Genomic DNA, 22,808 nt, shown 5'->3' with positions numbered 1-22,808 from the left:
GTCCTTCAGCCCATAATCCAGACAGATACTCCAACACTTATGGAATGCTGCATTGCCAGAGATGCCATTGTTCAGAACAAACATTTAACCAAGGCACTGTCTTGTCAGTTCAGGTAAAGATCCTGGCCAAGCTCCAACCCTCAATAAACATTCCTTATTGTTCTTTGTGGGACATAGGGTGGGAATTTCCGGTCCTTCCTGACGGCAGTGTCATCTGATCCCGCTGAAGTCAATCCACTGTGGCGGGTTCCCTAGTGGCCGAGCCATGCAAAAGCCCATAGATTCTGTAAAGGTGGCTCCATGGGGCAACGGATAGTGCATTGGACCTATAACGGCTGCAGACATTCAAAGGTTCCGGGTTCGAGTCCCGGTGGAGTTGGTTTTTTTGGTGCAACACGATGGCACAGAGGTAGCACTGTTGCCTCACAGCACCAGGGACTGGGTTCAATTCCGGCCTCGGTGACTGTCTGGATTGGCCATGCTAAATTGCCCCTCAGTGCCCAAAGGGTTAGTTGAGGTTACTGGGTTATGGGGATAGGGGGCGCGATTCTCCGCCCCCCACGATGGGTCGGAGAATAGCGGGAGGGCCTTCCCGACATTTTTCCCGACCTCCTGCTATTCTCCCCCCCCCCCCCCCCCCCCCCCCACAGCCGCCCCACGACGCGAATCGCTGCTCGCCGTTTTATTATGGCGAGCAGCGATTCTTCCCTATCCGATGGGCCGATTTCCCAGGCCTTTACGGCCATTTTCACGAATTTAAACACACCTGCTATCACAGTTCGTGAAAACGGCCGCAAAGTGCCGTTCTGCATAACCATGCCACCGATTGGCACGGCCGCACCACGGCCATGCCAAGGGTGGCATGGGCCCGCGATCGGTGGGCACCGATCGTGGGCAGCCCGCCCGATTCCCGCGCACTCTTTGTCCCTCCGCCGCCCCGTAGGATCAGTCCGTGGGGCGGCTGAGGGGCATGACGGACCGCGCATGCGTGGGTTTGACGCATATGCGCGATGACGTCATCGTGCGCGTCAGCTGCCGTGAGTCTTGGCGGCCGGGCTTAGCGAACGTTCGCTAAGCCCGCGCTGCCGTTCTTCCCGCGGCCGCGATGCTAGCCCCGACCGGGGGGGGTGAATCGGGTCCCGGGAGGGGGCGCGGAGGCTGCCGTGAAACACGGCCGGCTTCACGGCAGCCTTTACGACTCTCCGCATTTGCGGAGAATCGTGCCCAGGGTGCGGGCGTGGGCCTGGGTAGGGTGCTCCTTCCAAGGGTTGGTGGAGACTCAGTGGGCTGAATGGCCTCCTTATTCACTATAGGGGTGCTATGAGGAACTTACAGGGGTGTAAATAAAGGGCGGGCTGATGTGGGATGAGGCATAACTGTTCTTTCAAAGAGTGAGCGCAGACACAATTGGCTGAAAGTGTATGTTCTAATTTCTCGCTGGCAAGAAACGTGATAAGGGGATGGGAATTAATTCTGGCGAGGTGACCTTTTTAAGAGCACGCATGAGATATTAATGCTTAAGGACATCCCAATCTGATTAGTTGACAAGTTTGACCAGCTTTTAACCCGCCTTTCATGTCCCGAGAACAGAATTCCTATGGTTCAACTTGATGCCAAATTAACCTCCCACTCCCACCAAGTTTCCTGCTGCCGGATGGACCCGAAGGTGGAGGCATGGCGGCACAGTGGTTAGCACTGCTGCCTCACAGCGCCAGGGACTCAGACTCGAATCCGGCCTTGGCTGACTGTGTGGAGTTTGCACCTTCTCCCAGTGTCTGTATGGGTTTCCTATGGGTGCTCCGGTTTCCTCCCACAGTCCAAAGATGTGCAGGTTAGGTGGATTGGCCATGCTAAATTGCCCCTTAGTGTCCCAAAGGTTAGGTGGGGCTACGCGGATAGGGGAGTGGTGTGGCTTTGGTAGGGTGCTCTTTCGGCGGGTCGGTGCAGACTCGATGGGCTGAATGTCCCCCCTTCTGCATTGCAGGCATTCTATGATTCTATGACCCTTTCATTTACTACATAACAATAGTGAATACATTCTTCAAAAGCAATTTTTGTGAAGTGCATTGAGTTCTTTCTTACAGATGTGATAAGATCCTACATAAATCTAAGTTAATAGCCACAAGAAACCATCAGAAAATAGCTCTGTGACCTTCTATTCCGTCTCTCATCTGGAGGGCAACATTCAGCCTTCTGCCATTCCCTTATTACTGCATTGGAGTGATCACCGAGGTTATGCATTTCAGTCTTGGAGCTTGAACCCAAAACCTTACTCAGAGGTCAGGGTGCTACCACCTGAATGGGCTGACACACAGGTTAGAACAAGATCAGGTGGCAGAACCGAGGTCATAAGACCATAAGACATAGGAGCATAATTAGGCCACTCAGCCCATCGAGTCTGCTCCGCCATTCAATCATGGCTGATATTTTTCTCAACCCCATTCCCCTGCCTTCTCTCCATAACCCCTGATCCCCTTATTGATCAAAAACATATATATCTCTGTCTTAAAGACATTCCGTGATTTGTCCTCCACAGCCTTCTGCGGCAATGTGTTCCACAGATTCACCAACCTCTGGTTGAATAACTTCCTCCTCATCTCCGTTTTAAAGGATCATCCCTTTAGTGTCAGATTGTGTCCTCTGCTTTTAGTTGTTCCTACAAGTGGAAACATCCTCTCCGTGTCCACTCTATCCAGGCCTCGAAGTATCTTGTAAGTTTCAATCCCCCCTCATCCTTCGAAACTCCAACGAGTACAGACCTAGAGTCGTTAACCGTTCCTCATATGACAAGCTCTTCATGCCAGGGATCATTCTTGTCAACCTCCTCTGGACCCTTTCCAAGGCCAGCACGTCCTTCCTTAGATAGGGGGCCCCAAACTGCTCACAATACTCCAAATGGGGTCTGACCAGAGTGTTATACAGCCTCAAAAGTACATCCCTGGTCTTGTATTCTAGCCCTGTCGACATGAATGCTAACATTGCATTTGCCTTCTTAACTGCCGACTGAACCTGCACATTAACCTTAAGAAAATCTTAAACAAGGACTCCCAAGTCCCTTTGTGCTTCTGATTTCCTAAGCATCTCCCCATTTAGAAAATATCTATGCCTCCATTTCTCCTTCCAAAGTGCATAACCTCACACTTTTCCACATTGCTTTCCATCTGCCAATTCTTTGCCCACCCTCCTAGCCTTTCCAACTCCTTCTGCAGCCAGCCTGCTTCCTCAATATTATATGCCCCTCTACAGACCTTTGTATCATCTACAAACATAGCTTCTTCCTTCTTCCAGATCATTCATGTATATTGTGAAAAGTTGTAGTCCCGGCACCGACCCCTGAGGTACACCACAAGTCACCGGCTGCCATCCTGAAAAAGACCCCTTTCTCCCCACTCTCTGCCTTCTGCCAGTCAGCCAATCCTCTATCCATGCCAGGATCGTACCCTTAACACTACCGGCTCTTAACTTATTTAACAGTCTCCTCTGTGGCACCTTGTCAAAGGCCTTTTGGAAATCTAAATAAATCACGTCCACTGGTTCTCCTTTGTCTAATTTCCTTGTTACTTCCTCAAAGAACTCTAACAGATTTGTCAGAAATGACCTCCCCTTGACAAATCCATGTTAACTCAGTCCTATTTTATCATGCACTTCCAAGTACTCCACGATCTTATGTTTAATAATGGACTCTAATCTTACCAATGACCGAAGTCAGGCTAACCGGCCTATAATTTCCCGTCTTCTGCCTTCCTCCCTTCTTAAACAGGGATGTTACATTAGCCACTTTCCAGTCCTCTGGGACCCTTCCTGCCTCCAGTGATTCCTGAAAGATCACCACCAATGTCTCCACAATCTCCTGAGTGATCTCTTTCAGAACCCTGGGGTGTAGTCCATTGGGTCCAGATGATTATCCAGCTTCAGACCTTTCAGTTTCTCCAGAACCTTCTCCTTAGTAATGGTCACTGCACTCATCTCTGCCCCCCGGTTCTCCTGGAGCTCTGGCATCCCACAGGTATCTTCCACCGTGAAGACTGATGCAAAGTAACTATTCAGTTTGTCTGCCATTTCTTTGTTTCCTATTATTACTTGTCCAGCCACATTTACCCTCCCTTACCCTTTATATATTGAAAAAAACTTTTCCTATCTTCCTTTATATTACTAGCTAGCTTGCACTCATACTTCATCTTCTCTCCCCTTATTGCTTTTTTAGATGTTCTTTGCTCGCTTTTAAAGGCTTCCCAATTCACTGGCTTCCCGCTAATGCTCGCCACTTTGTATGCTTTTTCTTTAACTTTTATGCTGTCCTTGACTTCCCTCGTCAGCCATGGATGCCTTGTCCTCCCCTTTGCATGTTTCCTCCTTCTTGGGATGAATTTCTGTTGTGCCTCCTGAATAACCCCAAAAACTCCTGCCATTGCTGTTCTACTGTCTTCCCTGCTAGGCTCCTTTTCCAATCAACTCTGGTCAGCTCCTCCCTCATGTCTTTGTAGTTACCCTTATTTAATTGTAATACCATTACATCTGATTGCAGATCCCTCTCAAACTGCAGGGTAAATTCTATCACATTGCGGTCACTGCTCCCTAAGGGTTCCTTCACCTTAAGTTTCCAAATCAAACTGTCTCATTACACATCATAAAATCCAGAGTTGCCTGTTCCCTAGTGGGCTCTACCACAAGCTGCTCCAAAAACCATCACTTAAACATTCCACAAATTCCTTTTTTTGGGATCCACTACCAACATGATTTTCCCAGTCCACCTGCATATTGAAGTTCCCCATGATTATGGTAATATTGCCTTTTATACATGCCTCATCTATCTCCTGATTTATTTTCTACGCCATCTCCTGCCAACCCCTCGGGGGCCTGTACATAACTCCCATCAGGGTCTTTTTACCTTTGCGATTCCTCAACTCTACCCACAGAGATTCTATGCCTTCTGATCCTATATCGCTCCTTGCTATTGATTTCACTTCATTCCTTACTAACAGTACAACCCTGCCCCCTTTGCCCATCTGCCTGTCCTTTCGATAGGACACATATCTTTGGATATATAGATCTCAGCCCTGATCCTCTTGCAGCCATGTGGCTGTGATGCCCACAACATCGTACCGGCCAATTTCAATATGTGCATCAAGCTCATTTACCTTGTTCCGTATACTGCGTGCATTTAGGTACAACACCCTCAATCCTGCATTGACCACCTCTCTTTTAACACTTGTCACCGTTTTTGCTTTGCCTGGGTATGATGTTGTCCTTTTATTTTTGTTTTCTACTTCCCCTTCAGTTATTACACCTTCTAAGCTAACGCTCTGGTTCCCCCCCTCCCCCCCCAACCCCCTGCCATACTAGTTTAAATCCTCCGGAGTGAATCTAGCAAACCTCCCAGCCAGGATATCGGTGCCCCTCTATCACTGGCAGCCATGCCTTCAGCTGACCAAATCCTAAACTGTGGAATTCTCTCCTTAAATCTCTCTGCCTCTTTCTTCTTTTAAAATGCTCCTTAAACCTACCTCTGACCAAGATTTTGATCACCTGCCCTAATATCTCCTTCTGTGACTCAGTGTCAATTTCTTTATGCTAACTTCCCTAATGATGTGCCTTGCGACTTTTTAATATGGTGAAGGTAGTTTATTTACAAATGCAATGGTGTTTCTGACTTTATTTTCTTGCTGCGTCCAATAACATCTGCTTCTTTCTTTTCCAGACAACGCATGCCATCCCCTTTTTTCAAATTCCAGTTCAAAAACGTAGAATACTCTTCCGGACGGCATAAAACCTTCTTGTGCTATTCGGTGGAGAAAGAGGGGGTGGATTGTGAGAGGTCGGAGGGATACGTGGAGGATGAGCATTCAGGCACACACGCAGAAAATGCCTTCTTCACAGATGTCTTCCAGGAGTGTGACGGCAGCCTGAGCTACACCATCATTTGGTACGTGTCCTCCAGTCCTTGCGCAGCATGTGCTTCCAAAATCGCTGAGTACCTGAGCAAGTGCCCCAACGTCCAACTCACCATCTTCATAGCCCGCCTGTTCATGTGGGAAGAGGCTGAGGTCCAGCAGGGCCTGCGGCAGATGCATTTGGCCGGCTGTCGATTGAGGATCATGAAGGCTCCAGAGTATAACTACTGCTGGAACACTTACGTCGACAATGAGGGGGAAGCTTTCGCAGCTTGGGAGGACCTTCACGACAGCAGCACACTTTATGAAGAAAAACTAAATGAAATTCTACATCATGCCTAGAAAGGTGAGGCATTCCGATATTTCCCCAAATTTGGGTTTTTTTTAGAAATCTTTATTATCACATTAACACTGCAAGGAAGTTACTGAAAACCCCTTAGTCGCCACATTCCGGTGCCTGTTTGGGTACACAGACGGAGAGTTCAGAATGTCCAAATTACCTCATAGCATGTCTTTCTGGGCTTGTGGCAGGAAACCAGAGCACCCGGAGGAAACTCACGCAAACACGGGGAGAACATGCAGACTCCGCACAGACAGAGACCCAAGCCGGGAATCAAACCTAGGACCATGGTGCTGTGAAGCCATAGTGCTGACCACTATGCTACCATGCTGCCCCAGGTACCGGGTTGCCATACTGTTGATGTTTCTCTCTTTCTTGCCCCCCCCCATCCAGTGCATTCTTCGCTCTGGGCACACTTAATTGCTTTTATTGATTTATAAAAGGTAAGGAAAAGTAAAAGTGGTGTTGTCGCAATTGGTAGTTATTCAACATGTGGTTGATTTTTGTACCATTGCATCAACATTTGTAATTCAGAAGAATAGTGGGACAGAGCCTTTGGCTTAGTCACACTGTAGATTTACTTGTAGGCCTTACCAATGCCACAAATAAAGTAAAAGCAAAGTCCCCCTATTCCCAGGTGACCATAGGCTGCTTTCCCTTTAAGGGGGTGGCTTAACCTGAAGGTCACCACACCTCAGCCGAGGGACAAAGTTGAGAAGGTGGGGCTTCATGAATAACCTCAGTCAGTACGGGGATTGAACCCACGCTGTTGACCCGATTCTGCATCACGCACCAGCTGTCCGACCCCCCCGTTGCCACAATTACACTACTTTATGGGCAGCACGGTAGCATGGTGGTTAGCATAAATGCTTCACAGCTCCAGGGTCCCAGGTTCGGTTCCCGGCTGGGTCACTGTCTGTGCGGAGTCTGCACGTCCTCCCCGTGTGTGCGTGGGTTTCCTCCGGGTGCTCCGGTTTCCTCCCACAGTCCAAAGATGTGCGGATTAGGTGGATTGGCCATGCTAAATTGCCCGTAGTGTCCTAACAAGTAAGGTTAAGGGGGGGGGGGGTTGTTGGGTTACGGGTATAGGGTGGATACGTGGGTTTGAGTAGGGTGATCATTGCTCGGCACAACATCGAGGGCCGAAGGGCCTGTTCTGTGCTGTACTGTTCTATGTTCTAAATGATGAGAACAGGAAATTAGCACCAGAAGGGGGCAATGCCGGGGAGGGGGGTGTTTGGGGGGGGGGGGGGGGGGCTTCCGTTGCGGAGCCTCAGCGTTGGGAGGAAATGAAATGTTGTTTTCTGGCGTCTGTGTCTGTGGGGGCATTCACGTTTTTAGATTGAGGTGCTTTTTGAAAACGGCGCCCTGATCTGTCAGGAGACATGATTGCTGACAGATTGAGCCCGGCCCATCAGCACGATGCCCTTGGATCCACCTCTTCACTTTGTTTTCAAATTGCTTAAAAATATGGCAGGAAAACCCAGCAAGGCAGCTGATGGGCTGCACTCTGCTTTTCCCGCCGGAGGACACACTGTGATAAAAAAATCGGAAAACTCTACCCAGGAAGTCTAAAAGATATTCTGTAGAAACCTATTAGCTTCTTGTGGTATTGCAGTCGAAATCAAATTCCACCTTCAGGTGAAATAGGTGGCGGAGAGGGATCATTGCTGTAGTGTGCATTGAGTTCATACCTGATTTAAAAATTATACATGTCTTTATTTTACATACCTTGGTTTTCTATTGTTTATAGTTAAATCACAAAACCTGGTAGGGGTGGGCTTTGACAGAATATTAATTTCTCTACAGTCCAGACTGATGAACTGAGAAAGGTTGAGATGGTACAGCGTGGTACAGCACCATCACGGCTGGAGGGTTTAATTATGGTGTGATGGGTTTACATAGACAGTTTCTATTATAAAAATGGAAGTAGAAATTTAACTTGGGCAAAAGGTGACACAAAAATATAACAGGATGTGAGAAATATTTGGACCGTAAGTGTGCACTGACAAAACATTCTATGTATTATGAATAGTTCTATATTTCTATATTTAAAAAACGCAGTGACACAATTATTGGGGCTGGTTTAGCACAGTGGGCTAAACAGCTGGCTTGTAATGCAGAACAAGGCAGCAGCGCGGATTCAATTCTCGTACCAGCCATCCCGAACAGGCGCCGAAATGTGGCGACTAGGGGCTTTTCACAGTAACGTCATTGAAGCCTACTTGTGACAATAAGCTGTTATTATTATTGATTTTTCTGATCAGACTTGAGTGTATTTTGAGTTGTCGAATACTAGGGTACAATATCAGTGCTTTCAGGTTTACCTCTGCGTGGGAGTGAGATTTATTTCTGGTGATGGATTAAAGGCATTGCATGAGAAACATGCTGTAGAACAAAACAAAGAAAAATATAGCACAGGAACAGGCCCTTTGGACTCCAAGCCTGCAGCGACCATGCTGCCCATCTAACCCAAAATCTTCTACACTTGCGGTGTCCTTATCCCTCTATCCCCATCCTATTCATGTATTTGTCAAGATGCCCCTTAAACATCACTATCGTACCTGCTTCCACCACCTCCTCCAGCAGCGAGTTCCAGGCACCCACTACCCTCTGCGTAAAAACAAACCTCCCTCGCACAGCTCCTCAAAACTTTGTCCCTCCCACCTTAAACCTATGTCCCCTGGTGGAAAGCTTCTGAATATCCAGGAGAATATTTGGGCCATTGTGTTTGTGATGATCAAAACTTAATTCCCTTTCCGTCTTTCCCTACCTCTTCCTGTCAGTTTATCTGGGTCTAATTGAAATTTTCCATGATTTCTATGCCTAGTATATAACTTGCAACATTTCCACTCACTATTTGATGGTCAACGATATATCCTTATTATGGTCATCAAGCCCTTCTCATTTTTAACTTAATCCATATGGGTTCTGTATCTTTTTTACTTCTAGTAACAATTCTATCTTGACACTCGCCTTCAGTATCAAGGGTTCAGAGGTTGGCCCTCGACCGTGAAGGACCTCTGAGGCCAGGTCACCCTCCGATCCCCTTTCACAGTGAATGACAGTGTTGGCAATGTACAGAGCCCTGCTGAAGTCGATGGTCCAATGACCACTCAGATAATACTCACCTCTCACATTCGTGATTACGAGGAACTTCCGTGTACATCGAAGTGTTCAGACTTAGGTGTGATTTTTTTTTCTCCCATGCTGAAAATCCCTGGTGACACTGTGCGTATTTTGCAGGGGCTATTGTAAGTTTGTAACAGCGCTCAGAAGCTTTTAGAGCTATATTGAGAACAGCAACCTGACACTTCATCTTGTGCGCCACCTTGAGGCAGGATATGAGTGCTTGTATGGGAGGGAGCTAGGAGAATACATTCTCTGTTGAGGTAAATACTCTCTCTTGAAAGTTACTGCAATTTAATACATATTATGAGAAAACAATATTTTACTTTCAAACAATTAGACTGCTGTGAAAGTTTTAAATTTAAAGAAAGTATTTTGTGCTACAGGCTGCCGTTAGGTTCTTAACTACTGGCAGTTGCTATGGAAACAGAACAGGGTAGGATGCTGTGGTGATTGTCCCTTTAAGGCAACACAGCAGAGTAAAGGTCTCATGGTCTGGGTAAACAATGCAGACTCAAAATAGGGAATCACCCCAAGGGGTGGAGTCCTCTTAGCGAAGAGACATTTTGGGGGCTAGCCATGCAGCTAGTTTACAATGCTTATCAATAAATACCTTTTGTGTTCATTATTGAAGCCTGTGAAAGTGCGTCAGTACCCAGATGCAGTTCAGATTACACTAAACTCGCAAAACTTTGCCTCCTAATTCATTAAATTTTGCCTCCATTTTGAATTATAAGTAAAGTCTGGGACAGAGAAAGTTTATCCTACTCAATGAAGTTCATTCATCTTGTTAGTGGAGTTAAATGAGTTGAGTTCTTCAGACCATAAGGAACTTTAACAAAACGTCTTGTAATGCAACATGCATGAGGAAGTGCTAAAACTTAGCCATCTTAACAGCAGCTCGGTCCAAGCAGCTCTCCCCGAACAAAGCCACCATGCAGTTCTTTATATTGTTTCGGCTCGATACATCTGATTCAGAATGATTCAACACAGTATGAGTGATTCAAACGGTAAAATAGGGGACGCTGATACACTGTTTTACATACTGTATGCCGCTTTTCCTGGGACCCTGGTGCTGTGAAGCAACAGTGCTAACCACTGTGCTACCATGCCTCCCCGAGAGGTGATCCTGGCTGCCTCAGGAAACAGTGCCAGGAAAGACATGATTTTCATTGTTGATGGGGGTGGGGGAGCGTGTGTGCTGCAATTTGGGATCTGGGAAAGAAGTCAGAGGCAGCCACAGGAGTTGCTGGGTGCCACTGCAGGCTATTTAAAAGATGTCATTCGGCAGTCTTTTCCCTGGGGTTCAGGTGTTTCAGTACTCTATTAGATGACTGGACTCTCAGCCAGGAAGGCAGAATGAGGCCTGACTGAGAGCCCAGAAATCCATTGGAGTACTGAAACTTGCTGGATTTTCAGCTCTGGCACTCTGATCTTTTCTGTCAATTTCACAATGTTTATTCATACTAGAGGTTTCAAATCCTTGCAGTTTCTGCTATTGACCTTTAAAGAGTCAATAGCACAATGGTTAGCACAATTGTTTCACAGCTCCAGGGTCCCAGGTTCGATTCCTGGCTTGGGTCCCCGTCTGTGCGTTCTCTCCGTGTCTGCGTGGGTTTGCTCCAGTTTCCTCCCACAGTCCAAAGATGTGCAAGTTAGGTGGATTGGCTATGCTGAATTGCCCTTAGTATCCAAAGAAGGTTAGGTGGGGTTACGGGGATCGGGTAGAGGTGTAGCCTTGGGTAGGGTGCTCTTTCCAAGGGCCGGTGCAGACTCGATGGGCTGAATGGCCTCCTTCTGCACTGTAAATTCTTTGACTCTATGAGTCTGGGTGATCAGTATTTTATTGGCTGTAGTGAAAGAAAGTTTTATGAATGAATTACTTTTTTAAAAGCTTCTTCAACAGAGTTTCACAGCTATTCGGCTCAAGCGACCTGATGACAGAGTTCACGTTTATGGGCGGGAATCTCCAAGCCCGCTCCCCGCCACACCACTCTGTCGCCGGGCAACTGATTCTCTGGTCGCTCGGGCCAGGGGCCATTGAAAGCGGCTCCTGCGGCGATTCTCCGTGCTCGATGGGCCGAGTGCCCGCTGAGTTCCTCAGAGTCCTGCCAGCGTTGTTCGCGTATGGTCCTACCCGGCGGGACCTCGGTGTTCTGGCTGCGGGAGCCATCCTGGTTGGGGGTGGGGGGCCTCCACGGTGGCCAGTCCCGCGAACGGGGGCAACCGATCGGTGGGCACGCTCATTCCGGGTGGCGCCTATGTTCCTCCACGCTGGGCTGCTGTAGGGCTCCACCATGTTGCCCCGGGGGGGGAGGGGGGGGGGGGGCGGAGACGGCCGTGGCGCACATGCGTGGACCCGCGCTGGGCCATGTAGGGCCGGCTTTCGGTGCCATGCTAGTCCCTGAGGAGGGGGAGAATGACTGGGCCTGGAGGCCCGTTGACGCCGGCATCGCTCGCGCCGGTTTTGATGCCGGCGTCAACACATGTCCGGGATTTTGGAGAATCCTGACCAAGATCTTTATTCAAGTTATAGCAAGGGATCTTAGGGCAGCATGGTAGCATAGTGGTTAGCACAATTGCTTCACAGCTCCAGGGTCCCAGGTTCTATTCCGGCTTGGGTCACTGTCTGTACGGAGTCTGCACATCCGCCCCGTGTGTGCGTGGGTTTCCTCCGGGTGCTCCGGTTTCCTCCCACAGTCCAAAGATGTGCAGGTTAGGTGGATTGGCCAGGATAAATTGCCCTTAGGGTCCAAAATTGCCCTTAGTGTGGGGTGGGTTTACTGGGTTATGGGGATAGGGTGGAGGTGTTGACCTTGGGTAGGGTGCTCTTTCCGGGAGCCGGTGCAGACTCGAAGGGCCGAATGGCCTCCTTCTGCACTGTAAATTCTATGATTCTATGATCTTGTCTGTCAACACATGGCGCACAAGTTCCCTGCACAAAGAAATCAACAGCAATTATGTCTTTAGCTTATTTTACAAGTAATTTGCACATACCAATCAAAAGTGTACATTTGTTTAGAAATTAGCCATTCACAGTTGATAATTAAGACTACATAATGTATAGTTATCCAATTACAATTTGTGCACAGCTACTTAATTATAATATCATGAAGCATGTATTTTCTCTACATATCTACAAACTTCCAGAAGTGAGTAAGATCAGTGGTGTATCAAATTCCATTCTCCATTAAGGGGTTTATTGGATGCGTACAAATTGCAGCTGCGTATCTACCTGCAAAATCCTTCTAACATGCCATGGCTGGCAGTAAGAGTGGGAGAGACTTGGTCAGCCATGCTTGATGCAGAATGGTACCCCTCAAGCCAGAAGCCACAGTGGTGGAACAGGCTGGTGACCTATTCCCAAAAAACCCTCGCTATAGGAACTGTGGAAGTCTGCCTTGTGCGCCATTAGGTGAGGGAATAGAAACAACAACAACTACCAGAATTGACAAAGGGGAGTCAGTGGACGTCGTATGCTTGGATTTTCAGAAGGTTGTTAAGAAAAACTAAAGCATTACATCAGGGGATTGGTTAAGAGACTGAAAACAGAGGGTAGAAATAAACGGGCCACTCTCGCTTTGGCAAGCTGCAGGGAACAACACTCAGGCCCCAACTGTTCACAATATAGATCAATGATTTGGATGTGGGGACCAAATGTAATATTTCAAAGTTCACGGGTGATAGAAAGCAAGGTGGGAATGTGTGTTGTGAGGAAGATGTAAAGCGACTACAGGGGGATTTGGACAGACTTAGTGAGTGGGCAGGAACATGGCAGATGGAATATAACGTGGGAAAATGTGAGGTTAATCCACTTTGGTAGGGGAGCAGATCTGCAGAGTATTTCTTAAATGGTAAGAGATTAGAAGTTGTAGATGTTCAAAAGGACTTGGGTATCCTCATCAACAAGTCACTGAAGGTTAACATGCAGGTGCAGCAAGCCATTAGGAAGATTAATTGAACTTTGGCATTTATTGCAAGAGGGTTTGATTACAGGAGTAACAAAGTTTTGCTTCAGTTGTATAGAACTTTAGTTAGGCTGCACCTGAAGTATTGTGTGCAGTTTAGGCCCCTTATAGTAGGATGGATATTATTGTCATAGAGAGAGTACAATAAAGGTTCATCAGACTTGTTCCGGGGATGGCAGGACTTCCCTAAGAAGAGAGATTGGGGAAACTGGGCCTGTATTCTCGAGAATTTTGAAGAATGAGAGGTGATCTCTTTGACACCTACCAAATACTTAAAGGAATAGACAGGATAGATGCAGGTAAGATGTTTCCCCTGGTTGAGGAGTCTAGAACCAGGGGACATAATATCAAAATAAGGGGGATGGAACCTCAGACCAAGATGAGAATTTTCTTTGCACAGGAGGTTGTGAATCTTAGGAATTCTCTACCCCAAAAAAAGGCAATGGGAGCTCAGTCACTGAGTATGTTTAAGGTAGAGATTGATAGATTTCTAAATAATACTCTTTATTATTGTCACAAGTAGGCTTACATTCACACTGCAATAAAGGTACTGTGAAAATCCCTTAGTCGCCACGTTCTGGCGCCTGTTAGGGTACACCGAGGGAGAATTCAGAATGTCCAATCACCTAACAAGCACATCTTTCAGGACTTGTGAGAGAAACTGGAGCACCCGGAGGAAACCCACACAGACACAGGGAGAACGTGCAGACTCCGTACAGTGACCAAAGCGGGAATTGAACCTGGGATCCTGGTGTTGTGAAGCAACAGTACTAACCACTGTGCTACCGTGCCGCCACTAACTACCAATGATGTAAAGAGATATGGTGATACTGTGGCAAAAAGGCACTGAGACCACCAGCCTTGATCATATAAATGGTGGAGCTCAATGGCCTCATCCTGCTCCTATCAAACATTCTCTCAGCCTTCTCTTCTCCAGAGTAAACAGTCCCTATTTCTCCAATCTATCTTCTTAACTCAAATTCCCCCACCTGGAACCATTCTTGTGAATCCTTTCTGCACTCTGTCAAATGCCTTCACACCTTTCCCAAAGCTTGCTGCCCAGAACTGGACACAATACTCCAGTTGAGGCCACGTCTTACACAAATTTAACATATACTCCTTGCTCTTGTACTCGGTGCCCCAATTAATATAGCTTAGGATACTGTATGTTTTACTAACAACTTTCTTAACCTGTGGCACCTTCAATGATTTATGCACATATACGCGCAGGTCTCTCTTCTCCTCCAACCCCTGTAGAATTGTACCCTTTATTTAATATTGTCTGTCCATGTTTTTCAAAACATAAATGTAGAAACTGCACATTTTTGAGTAACTTGTTGTATGGCTTGCTGTAGAATTTGTGGATTAAACCATATTTTATTGAATTTTGACAATATAATCTGTATACGTGTAGTATAATTTCTTAATCAATCCAAATGTTTATTCCAGAAACTAAATTGAGCCGATTACAAGATATCAAAAAGTCAGCTGTGTGTATATTCCCAACCAAAAAACTTTAATAACGGACTGCCTGAAGGTTCAACTAAGGGCGAGTGTTCACTCTCCAGTTCTTTGCCCAGGACTTGTTAATCCATAAGACAATGTGTATTTTGAACAACTTCTTCAACAGACTCCCATTGATGTTTCAGCCATTGCAGATCAAATACATTTATCAGTCAAACCTTTTATGCCTTGGTACTTGACATTGGTTAAATAATTTCCTATGTTTGATTAGCAGGTGTTGGAGCCTACGAATTAGGTACCTATTATCCTTCAGAGAATTCATAACATATATTAGCACCTAAAGCAAAGGTGTTGCTTTTAAAGTTAATAAAATGATCATACATATTTTTCCCTATTTTTATCTCCAGCAGTGATGTCAGTAGGAATAGAGAAATGTACAATGGATGACTAATTTGATATTGCTCTTTTACCCTATTGATGTGTAGGTGAGGGTAAACATTCAATATATGTTAATGAGGAACAAGTTGGTATGAAGATAAAACATGCAGAGAATACAGGACACTTGGGGAAAGAACGAGTTTCAGTTGTATAGATTGGTTCCCAGTCACACTTATTTGGACTATAATGTATTCCTTCCAAATTAGAAACTTTTGTACTTTAATTCATTGATTTCCTTAGAATTTGGTATTTCTGTTCAACTGGAGAGCACATACATGTTGAGTGCCAGGAAATGTCATTGCTGGTTATCTGTTCAATTTCAGTTTCGAAGGAACATCAGATTTTGCAACTACTTATAATTGTGGATACTTGCTTGAATTTTGCTAATGCAAAATGCCTCCATTGGGCAGCCCAGTCCATTTCATACATTCACTTTCCTCTGTATAAAGTAATTGAAACAAAATTCTCCAATACACTGCCTCTCAAACAGCAAGTGTCATAATATACACCAGCATATCATGGTGCAGACACACACACTGATGGACATACACTAGGACCAATCAACATGCATAACACCACAGCCAATCACCAGTTAGAGCACACTCACTATAAAGACAGAGGGCATCAGTTTTCCCGCTCATTCGGGATGCAGCCTTTCAGAAGTACAGAGCTTACAGCTTACAGCACAGATCCTCACCATGTGCTGAGTGATTAGACTGGTTAGGACAGGCACAGGTCTTTAGTTAATCTAACATCGTGTAACCCACAGTAATAGTATGTTCAGCAGTTTCACACTCTGAGTATCCTCCTTTGTCATGTCCCCTTTTGTTTCTCATATCTCTGGGACTTACCCTTCAAACTCTGTTCCAAACCATCACAGCTTCTCTGCCTCCTCCTATTTTTCCAGATTCTGGGCAGCACGGTAGCACAAGTGGATAGCACTGTGGCTTCACAGCGCCAGGATCCCAGGTTCAATTCCCTGCTGGGTCACTGTCTGTGTGGAGTCTGCACGTTCTCCCCATGTCTGCATGGGTTTGCTCCGGTTTCCTCCCACAGTCTAAAGACGCGCAGGTTAGGTGGATTGGCCATGATAAATTGCCCTTAGTGACCAAAAAAGGCTAGGAGGGGTTATTGGGGTTACGGGGATAGGGTGGAAGTAAGGGCTTAAGTGGGTCGGTGCAGACTTGATGGGCCGAATGGCCTCCTTCTGCACTCTATTTTCTATGAATATGTACCCCTTGTACTAGCCACAACTATCCTCTTCATATCTCAGAAATTTCTGAAGAGTTTATCAAGGCATCTGTTGCTGCCTACTTATGAGTAGCAAACCCAACAATTCCATTGTTCGCTTTTGCTGATCTTCCTGCCCCCCACACCCTGTCGAGGTTAATCTTGCCAATCCCCTTCCTGTCCCATTCAACACACTTACCCTTGGTTCCTTGGATTCGGCCAGAGAATTAAGAATCACCATCCCTCTTCATACGTTCTTCCAGAATGTTCATTAATTTGTCAGTGCTGATGTGTTGGGTAAGCTGGGTCTGTGAGGATTGCGTTTACTGCAGCAGTGAGAGAGACAGGCTTCCAACACTTGAAGAAATGCAACTCTATTTTATTGAACTATTAACTATCATACATACTTTAACTGTGGGTTGACACTATGCTGAGTTGACTGGAGACCCGAGGCTAACCTGACCAGACTACCTTACTAGCACATGGTGTAAGTTCTAGTTGTTTCTCATGGGCTCTGTCTCAGAGGCTGGATCCCAAGAGAGCGGGAAAACTAGTGCCCTCTGGCTTTATAGTGGTCATGTCCTGTTTGGTGATTGGCTGCTGTGTTCTGTGTGTTCATTGGTCAACCTGTGTCAATCACTGCCTGTCTGTGCACCATCATATACCTGTGTGTATATTATGACAAGTGCCATCAGCAGCCATGACCTTTAATGTGGGTGATTTTATTAACATTATAGGTTTGACATAAACCTGCCTGAGAGCTGGTGACATGATGCTTCCCTGCCTGTTTATACTTAAAGCACCTGCCCTTCCCAAACCACCATTGTGGCTCTTATCACCAGTTCATGTCCACAGATCTCTGAAGGTTGCCAAGTGGATAGAGCCGTGAAGAAGGCCTATAGTGTGTTAGCGTTTATTAACAAGGGGCTTGAGTTTAAGAGCCATGGGGTTATGCTGCAACTGTACATGACCCTGGTGAGACCACATTTGGAGTATTGTGTGCAGTTCTGGTCACTTCACTATAGGAAGGATGTGGAAGCATTGGAAAGGGTGCAAAGATTTATCAGGATGCTGCCTGCTTTGGAGGATAGGTCTTATGAGGAAAGGTTGAGGGAGCTAGGGCTTTTCTCTTTGGAGTGGAGGAGGATGAGAGGCGACCTAATAGAGGTTTATAAGATGATGAGGGGGATAGATAGAGTGGACGTTCAGAGACTATTTCCTCGGATAGATGGAGCCGTTACAAGGGAGCATAACTATAAGATTCAGGGTGGGAGGTATAGGAGGGATGTCCGAGGTAGGTTCTTTACTCAGAGAGTGGTTAGGGTGTGGAATGGACTGCCTGCTGCGATAGTGGAGTCGGACACTTTAGGAACTTTCAAGCGGTTATTGGATAGGCACATGGAACACGGTAGAATGATGGGGTGTAGATTAATTTGTTCTTAATCTGGGAGAAACGTTTGGCACAACATCGTGGGCCGAAGGGCCTGTTCTGTGCTATATTTTTCTATGTTCTATGAATAGTCACACTCACTCTCATTGGGTGGCATTTGGGCAGTAATGTGAGAATGTTTGAATGCATTCAGAAACTACTTCTCCCAAAGGGTCATGAACCTGTGGAATTCATTACCCCAGAGTGTGGTGGATGCTGGGACAGTGAGTAAATTTGAGGAGTGAGACAGATTTTTAATTAGTAACCGGTTGAAGGGTTAGGGAGGACGGTGGAGTTGAGCCCATGATGAGGTCAGCCACGGCCGTATTGAATGGTGGAGCAGGCTCGAGAGGCTACATTTCTTACTCCTGGTTCTTATGTTCTGAGATCAATTCTGTCTAATTCCATCTTCCAGCTCTTGGTCTGTAGCCCTGTAAGTAATAGCACCTCAAGCTCAAATCTGGCATTCTTGATTAATATGGGGATTTCTTGATTAATAATGGGATCGGGGTTATGGGGAGAAGGCAGGAGAATGAGGAGAAGCAGGAGAATGGGGATGAGGAGCAGATCAGCGATGATCAAATGGTAGAGCAGACGCGATGGGCCAAATGGCCTAATTCTGCTCCTATATCTGATGGTCTTATGGTGACTGGAAAACTATGCAGTTAGCTAGTAAATCATAGCTAGAAATGTCCTTCGTGACTGGCCACAATTGAAACACTCCGATTCACCAGCTTTTTATTTCCATATCCATAATGTTCCAGTATTCTGAATAACTTAATTCTAAAGCTATTCAAATACCAGAAATTAAGTAAATTAGTGCAAATTATATTTAAGTACACAGCACATCGTACATTGGAATATTCAATTAAAGGATTGTGATGGTACTGAGAAACAGCCAGTGATAGCTTTAGACTTCATTCCTATATCCCGTAGTGTCTTTGTTGCATTGTGTTATGACTATGTGAGGGTCTCATATTTCTTTGTATAATTTCAGCTGTCTCTGTGAGTATTTATAGATTGGGCAATGTAAGGACGGGTACACCAAAGACCAAGTAATCCAGTCAGGTCTACAATGTGGATGGAAACTTTTTCAATTATGTTCCAGCGGTGAACTGGTTGCAGTTAGTACTAATAATGATCTTTTCATTTACTGTACATGAGCATATCTGGTCTGGAATGCTGTGCAAATGTGCATCCAATTCTGCATCAACTTGAAGCTAGTCTGCTGGTGATAGGTTCAGCTGGAAATAAAGAGAAGCTACAAACCTGCACAGGATCAATCCACTGCCACCCGCCCCCATGCATCCTTAGCTCAACAGTAACACACTTCCTCTTTGAGATGGCCAGGTGTTCAAAACCCCATCCTAAAGACTTCAGCACAGTATACAGGGCGATGCTGCATTGTCAAAGATGCTTAATTTCAGGGGAGATGGTAAACTGTCTCTCAAGCAGATGCAAACTAACTTATGGTCCTTTTCAGAGAAAATAGTAATATTAATAATGTTTATTAGTGTCACAAGTAGGCTTACATTAACACCGTAATGAGGTTACTGTGAAAATCCCCTAGTCCCCACACTACGACGCCTGTTCGTGTACAGAGGGAGAATTCAGAATGTCCAATTCACCTAACAAGCACGTCTTTCGGGACTTGTGGGAGGAAACCAGAGCACCCGGAGGAAACCCACGCAGACACGGGGAGAACGTGCAGACTCCGCACAGACAGTGACCCAAGCCGGGAATCGAACCCAAGTCCCTGGTGCTGTGAAGCAACAGTGCTAATCACTGTGCTACTGTGCCGCCCCTAAGCAGGTGTCCTGGCCAACATTTGTTCCCCAAACAAAAGTCACTAAAACAAATGATCATGTTGCTGTTTGTGTGACCTTAGTATGCTCAAATTAGCCGACGTGTTACCCTCCATTACAACGTTGACCACACTTCACAAGTGATGCATTGGCTGTAAGGTGCTTTGGAACATCCTCAAAAGGTATTTTATAAATTTAAGTTCTTACTGTTTATTCTTTATAATATCCTATGTAGAACTGCAGTGAGAATAAATTTACAAATAAAATCTGTTGGGATTGCGACGGAGTTGATTTTGTGGGTGAATGGTCAGTTCAAATTGAATGTATTTGTATGCCTTTAAAAAATAGGTGTACAAAGGAATACTGCATTTACTATCTGATACAAAGCTGTAATACATTGACAACTTTGTCAGCTTTGACAAAGAGTCATTGGACTCGAAACGTTAGCTCTTTTCTCTCCCTACAGATGCTGCCAGACCGGCTGGGATTTTCCAGCATTTTCATTTTGGTAATACATTGACCACCTTTGATTTTTATTAATTCATGGCATGTAGGTATCATTGGCTAGACTGGCATTCATTGCGCGTAATAATTTCTTGCAAAAATTTACTTTATTTTTAAAATATCTGAAAGAACATGTACAATCATTTCAAAAAGGCCATCTCATTAAGTGGAATATTCAGATTCTCTACATACATCATGTTGCACTTGAAGGTGCTTCAATACAGTCAAAGAAACGTTACGGGCATTTCAAAATGGTCATTACAAATGGTGCAAAGGTATTTAAGTTGTCACATAGATCAGGTTGCACTCTGAGGTGCTTCCATACAATTGTGATACATGTAATATTTACTGTATTTTACTGTATATATTCAATGCGAGTCATACAACCCGAGGGGTTCTGTACAATTTCAGTCCCCTCAGTTCACTATGGCTGAAAGGCCTTAGACAGCGACCTACCCCCAGTGTGCCTCTGCGGAAGCTGCTCCAAACTTTTATGCATCCCTCAGCAGGTAGTCCTGAGCTTTGCAATGGGCCAGTCTGCAGCACTTGATCGGGGACAACTCTGCACTGGAAGACCAACCTGTTTTGGACAGAACAAAGAGGGCCTTTTACTGAGTTAACAGCTAATGTTCATCTCTGTGTGCGTCCTTGGGAACAGCCCTTGGAGCACAGAGTTCTGTGTCACAGACAGAATTGCCTGTGCAAAGGTGGCTGTGACACAATTTAGTCGTTTGCTCACCTATTTCGGAGGGCAGTTTAGAATCAATCACATTACGGTGGGTTTGGAGTCGTATATAAGCCAAGGATGGCAAATTTGGGCAGGACGGTGGCGCAGTGGTTAGCACTGCTGCCTCATGCCGCTGAGGTCCCAAGTTCGATCTCGGCTCTGGATCACTCTCTGTGCGGAGTTTGCACATTCTCCCCGTGTTTGCGTGCGTTTCGCCCCCCAGAGCCCAAAGATGTGCAGGTTAGGTGGATTGGCCACGCTAAATTGCCCCTTAATTGGAAAAAATTGATTGGGTACTCTAAATTGAAAAAAATATATATAAAAGGAATGGCAAATTTCCTTTCCTATAAGAGATCAGTGAACCAGACGGATGTATTATATTTTGTGGGTTTTATGATCACCGTATGGAGAATAACTTTTTATTCCAGATTTATTTTATTTAATTAATTTAAATGCACCAAACAACCATGGTGGGTGTTGAATACATGTCTTCACAACACTAGGGAGCACTTTGGATTACTGTGCTACTGTACCCAACCACTGAAATATTAGTCTAAGGAAAACATATTTGTTTCTAACAAACCAAAAACAAGCTCACAAAAGTAAATCTTTCCAACGCTCTGCATTCAGTGATATATAAACAGTAATTATGTATTTTTCTTTATTATAGAGTATGGGTGCTGTATGCCAATCACTTCAGTAACTCTACACGATGCAGTGGGCCATCTGGGAAGAAGCAAAACTCATTTAATCTATTTCACTTGGACTGAACTGAAAGGATTTTCTTTAATTTCTCTTACCTTGTATTTTAAGTTCGTTGAATTACCCTGTCCGGTTTGACTCCAACTTCAGCTCTTAGCCAGTAGTCACTGTACTTCGGGAAAGGAGATTCAGAACTGCCTAATAGTCACTGTTATTTCAATATAGGTCTGCCTTAAGTCTGTACAAGTTGTGTTCATGTAGGTTTACAATATGGTAATAAAATATTCTCTCATATATACAAAATATTGTCTCACATATGGAACACCTCTTATGTAGCACATATCACAATTGACAACATGGGATTGTTTTCAATATCCCAAATATATAAGCCAGTGGTGACACTGTGTTTTACAATAAAATATCAACTGCCTACCTTTGTGCTTCTCAATTTTTTCATCATCTGGTGGAAACTATCTTCCCCTCCCCCACTAAATACCAGATGACAATGTCTTTAAATGCCTCTTCTCCAGGAATAATCCATTATAGGTGTTAGGGAGTGATACATCGGAGATTGAGAAGACAGCTCTAGATATAACACTGTTGCAGGGATTTCATTTCTATCCTAAAACTTACACAAACTCATGAATTTCAAACCTTTCACAAAGCAATCTTTTCAGTCAATAACCGCATCTCTGCTGCTGACTTCATTTCAATAACAAGATTTGCAGTTTATCCCCCTTTATATTCACACTTTGTCTTTTTAATAATCAGAACAAAATTCATATTAATAAAGAGAAGCTACATTAATAACAGCTATAACTAACTCTCTAATAGACCAATACATTTGTTATGACATATATGATTCCAAATTAGTGAAATGACAACTGCCTCAGTATATTGCCGCTATGGCTGACACGGTCCATTTGTTTAGAGAGAGGCTATCCTCTGAAGCTTTGCAAAGCACTGTCCAATGTAGAGCTGAGCAGTGTCTTGAATCCTGAGGTTCACTGTGTGCTCTGTGTTGACTTTAGCTGATCTCAGCTGGTAAAGCAGTAGAAATGCTACCATTGGTATCCACACTTCTGTGCTATCAAGGTTGGAGAGGCAATGGCGGGGAGGGGGCGTAGTTGCTGGTGAGACAGGGCCAAAATATCCAAAGTTCATGTTCAATATCATTATGT

The 22,808-nt window shown here is 45.2% G+C and overlaps 1 protein-coding gene across 2 annotated transcripts in view; it reads left to right on the top strand.

Annotated features, from left to right (window-relative positions):
- The window catches only part of apobec2a (apolipoprotein B mRNA editing enzyme, catalytic polypeptide-like 2a), a 28,693-nt gene extending 6,636 nt beyond the window's left edge, over positions 1-22,057 (top strand). Inside the window, exons 2-3 of one of the 2 annotated variants that reach the window (XM_038820724.1) lie at positions 5,699-6,237; positions 21,596-22,057. In XM_038820724.1, coding sequence (XP_038676652.1) covers positions 5,699-6,233 — 535 coding nt within the window. In that variant the 3' untranslated portion in view covers positions 6,234-6,237; positions 21,596-22,057. Of the gene's footprint in view, positions 1-5,698; positions 6,238-14,777; positions 15,010-21,595 lie in introns of those variants that run through there. The other variant, XM_038820725.1, reaches the window with a different exon arrangement.
- The last annotated feature ends 751 nt before the right edge of the window (positions 22,058-22,808 follow it).

The sequence above is a fragment of the Scyliorhinus canicula genome, chromosome 15 (assembly GCF_902713615.1).
Source record: "Scyliorhinus canicula chromosome 15, sScyCan1.1, whole genome shotgun sequence".
Lineage (NCBI taxonomy): Eukaryota > Metazoa > Chordata > Chondrichthyes > Carcharhiniformes > Scyliorhinidae > Scyliorhinus > Scyliorhinus canicula.
Note: the sequence above shows the minus strand (reverse complement) of the source record. Positions and strands in the feature narration are given on the sequence as shown.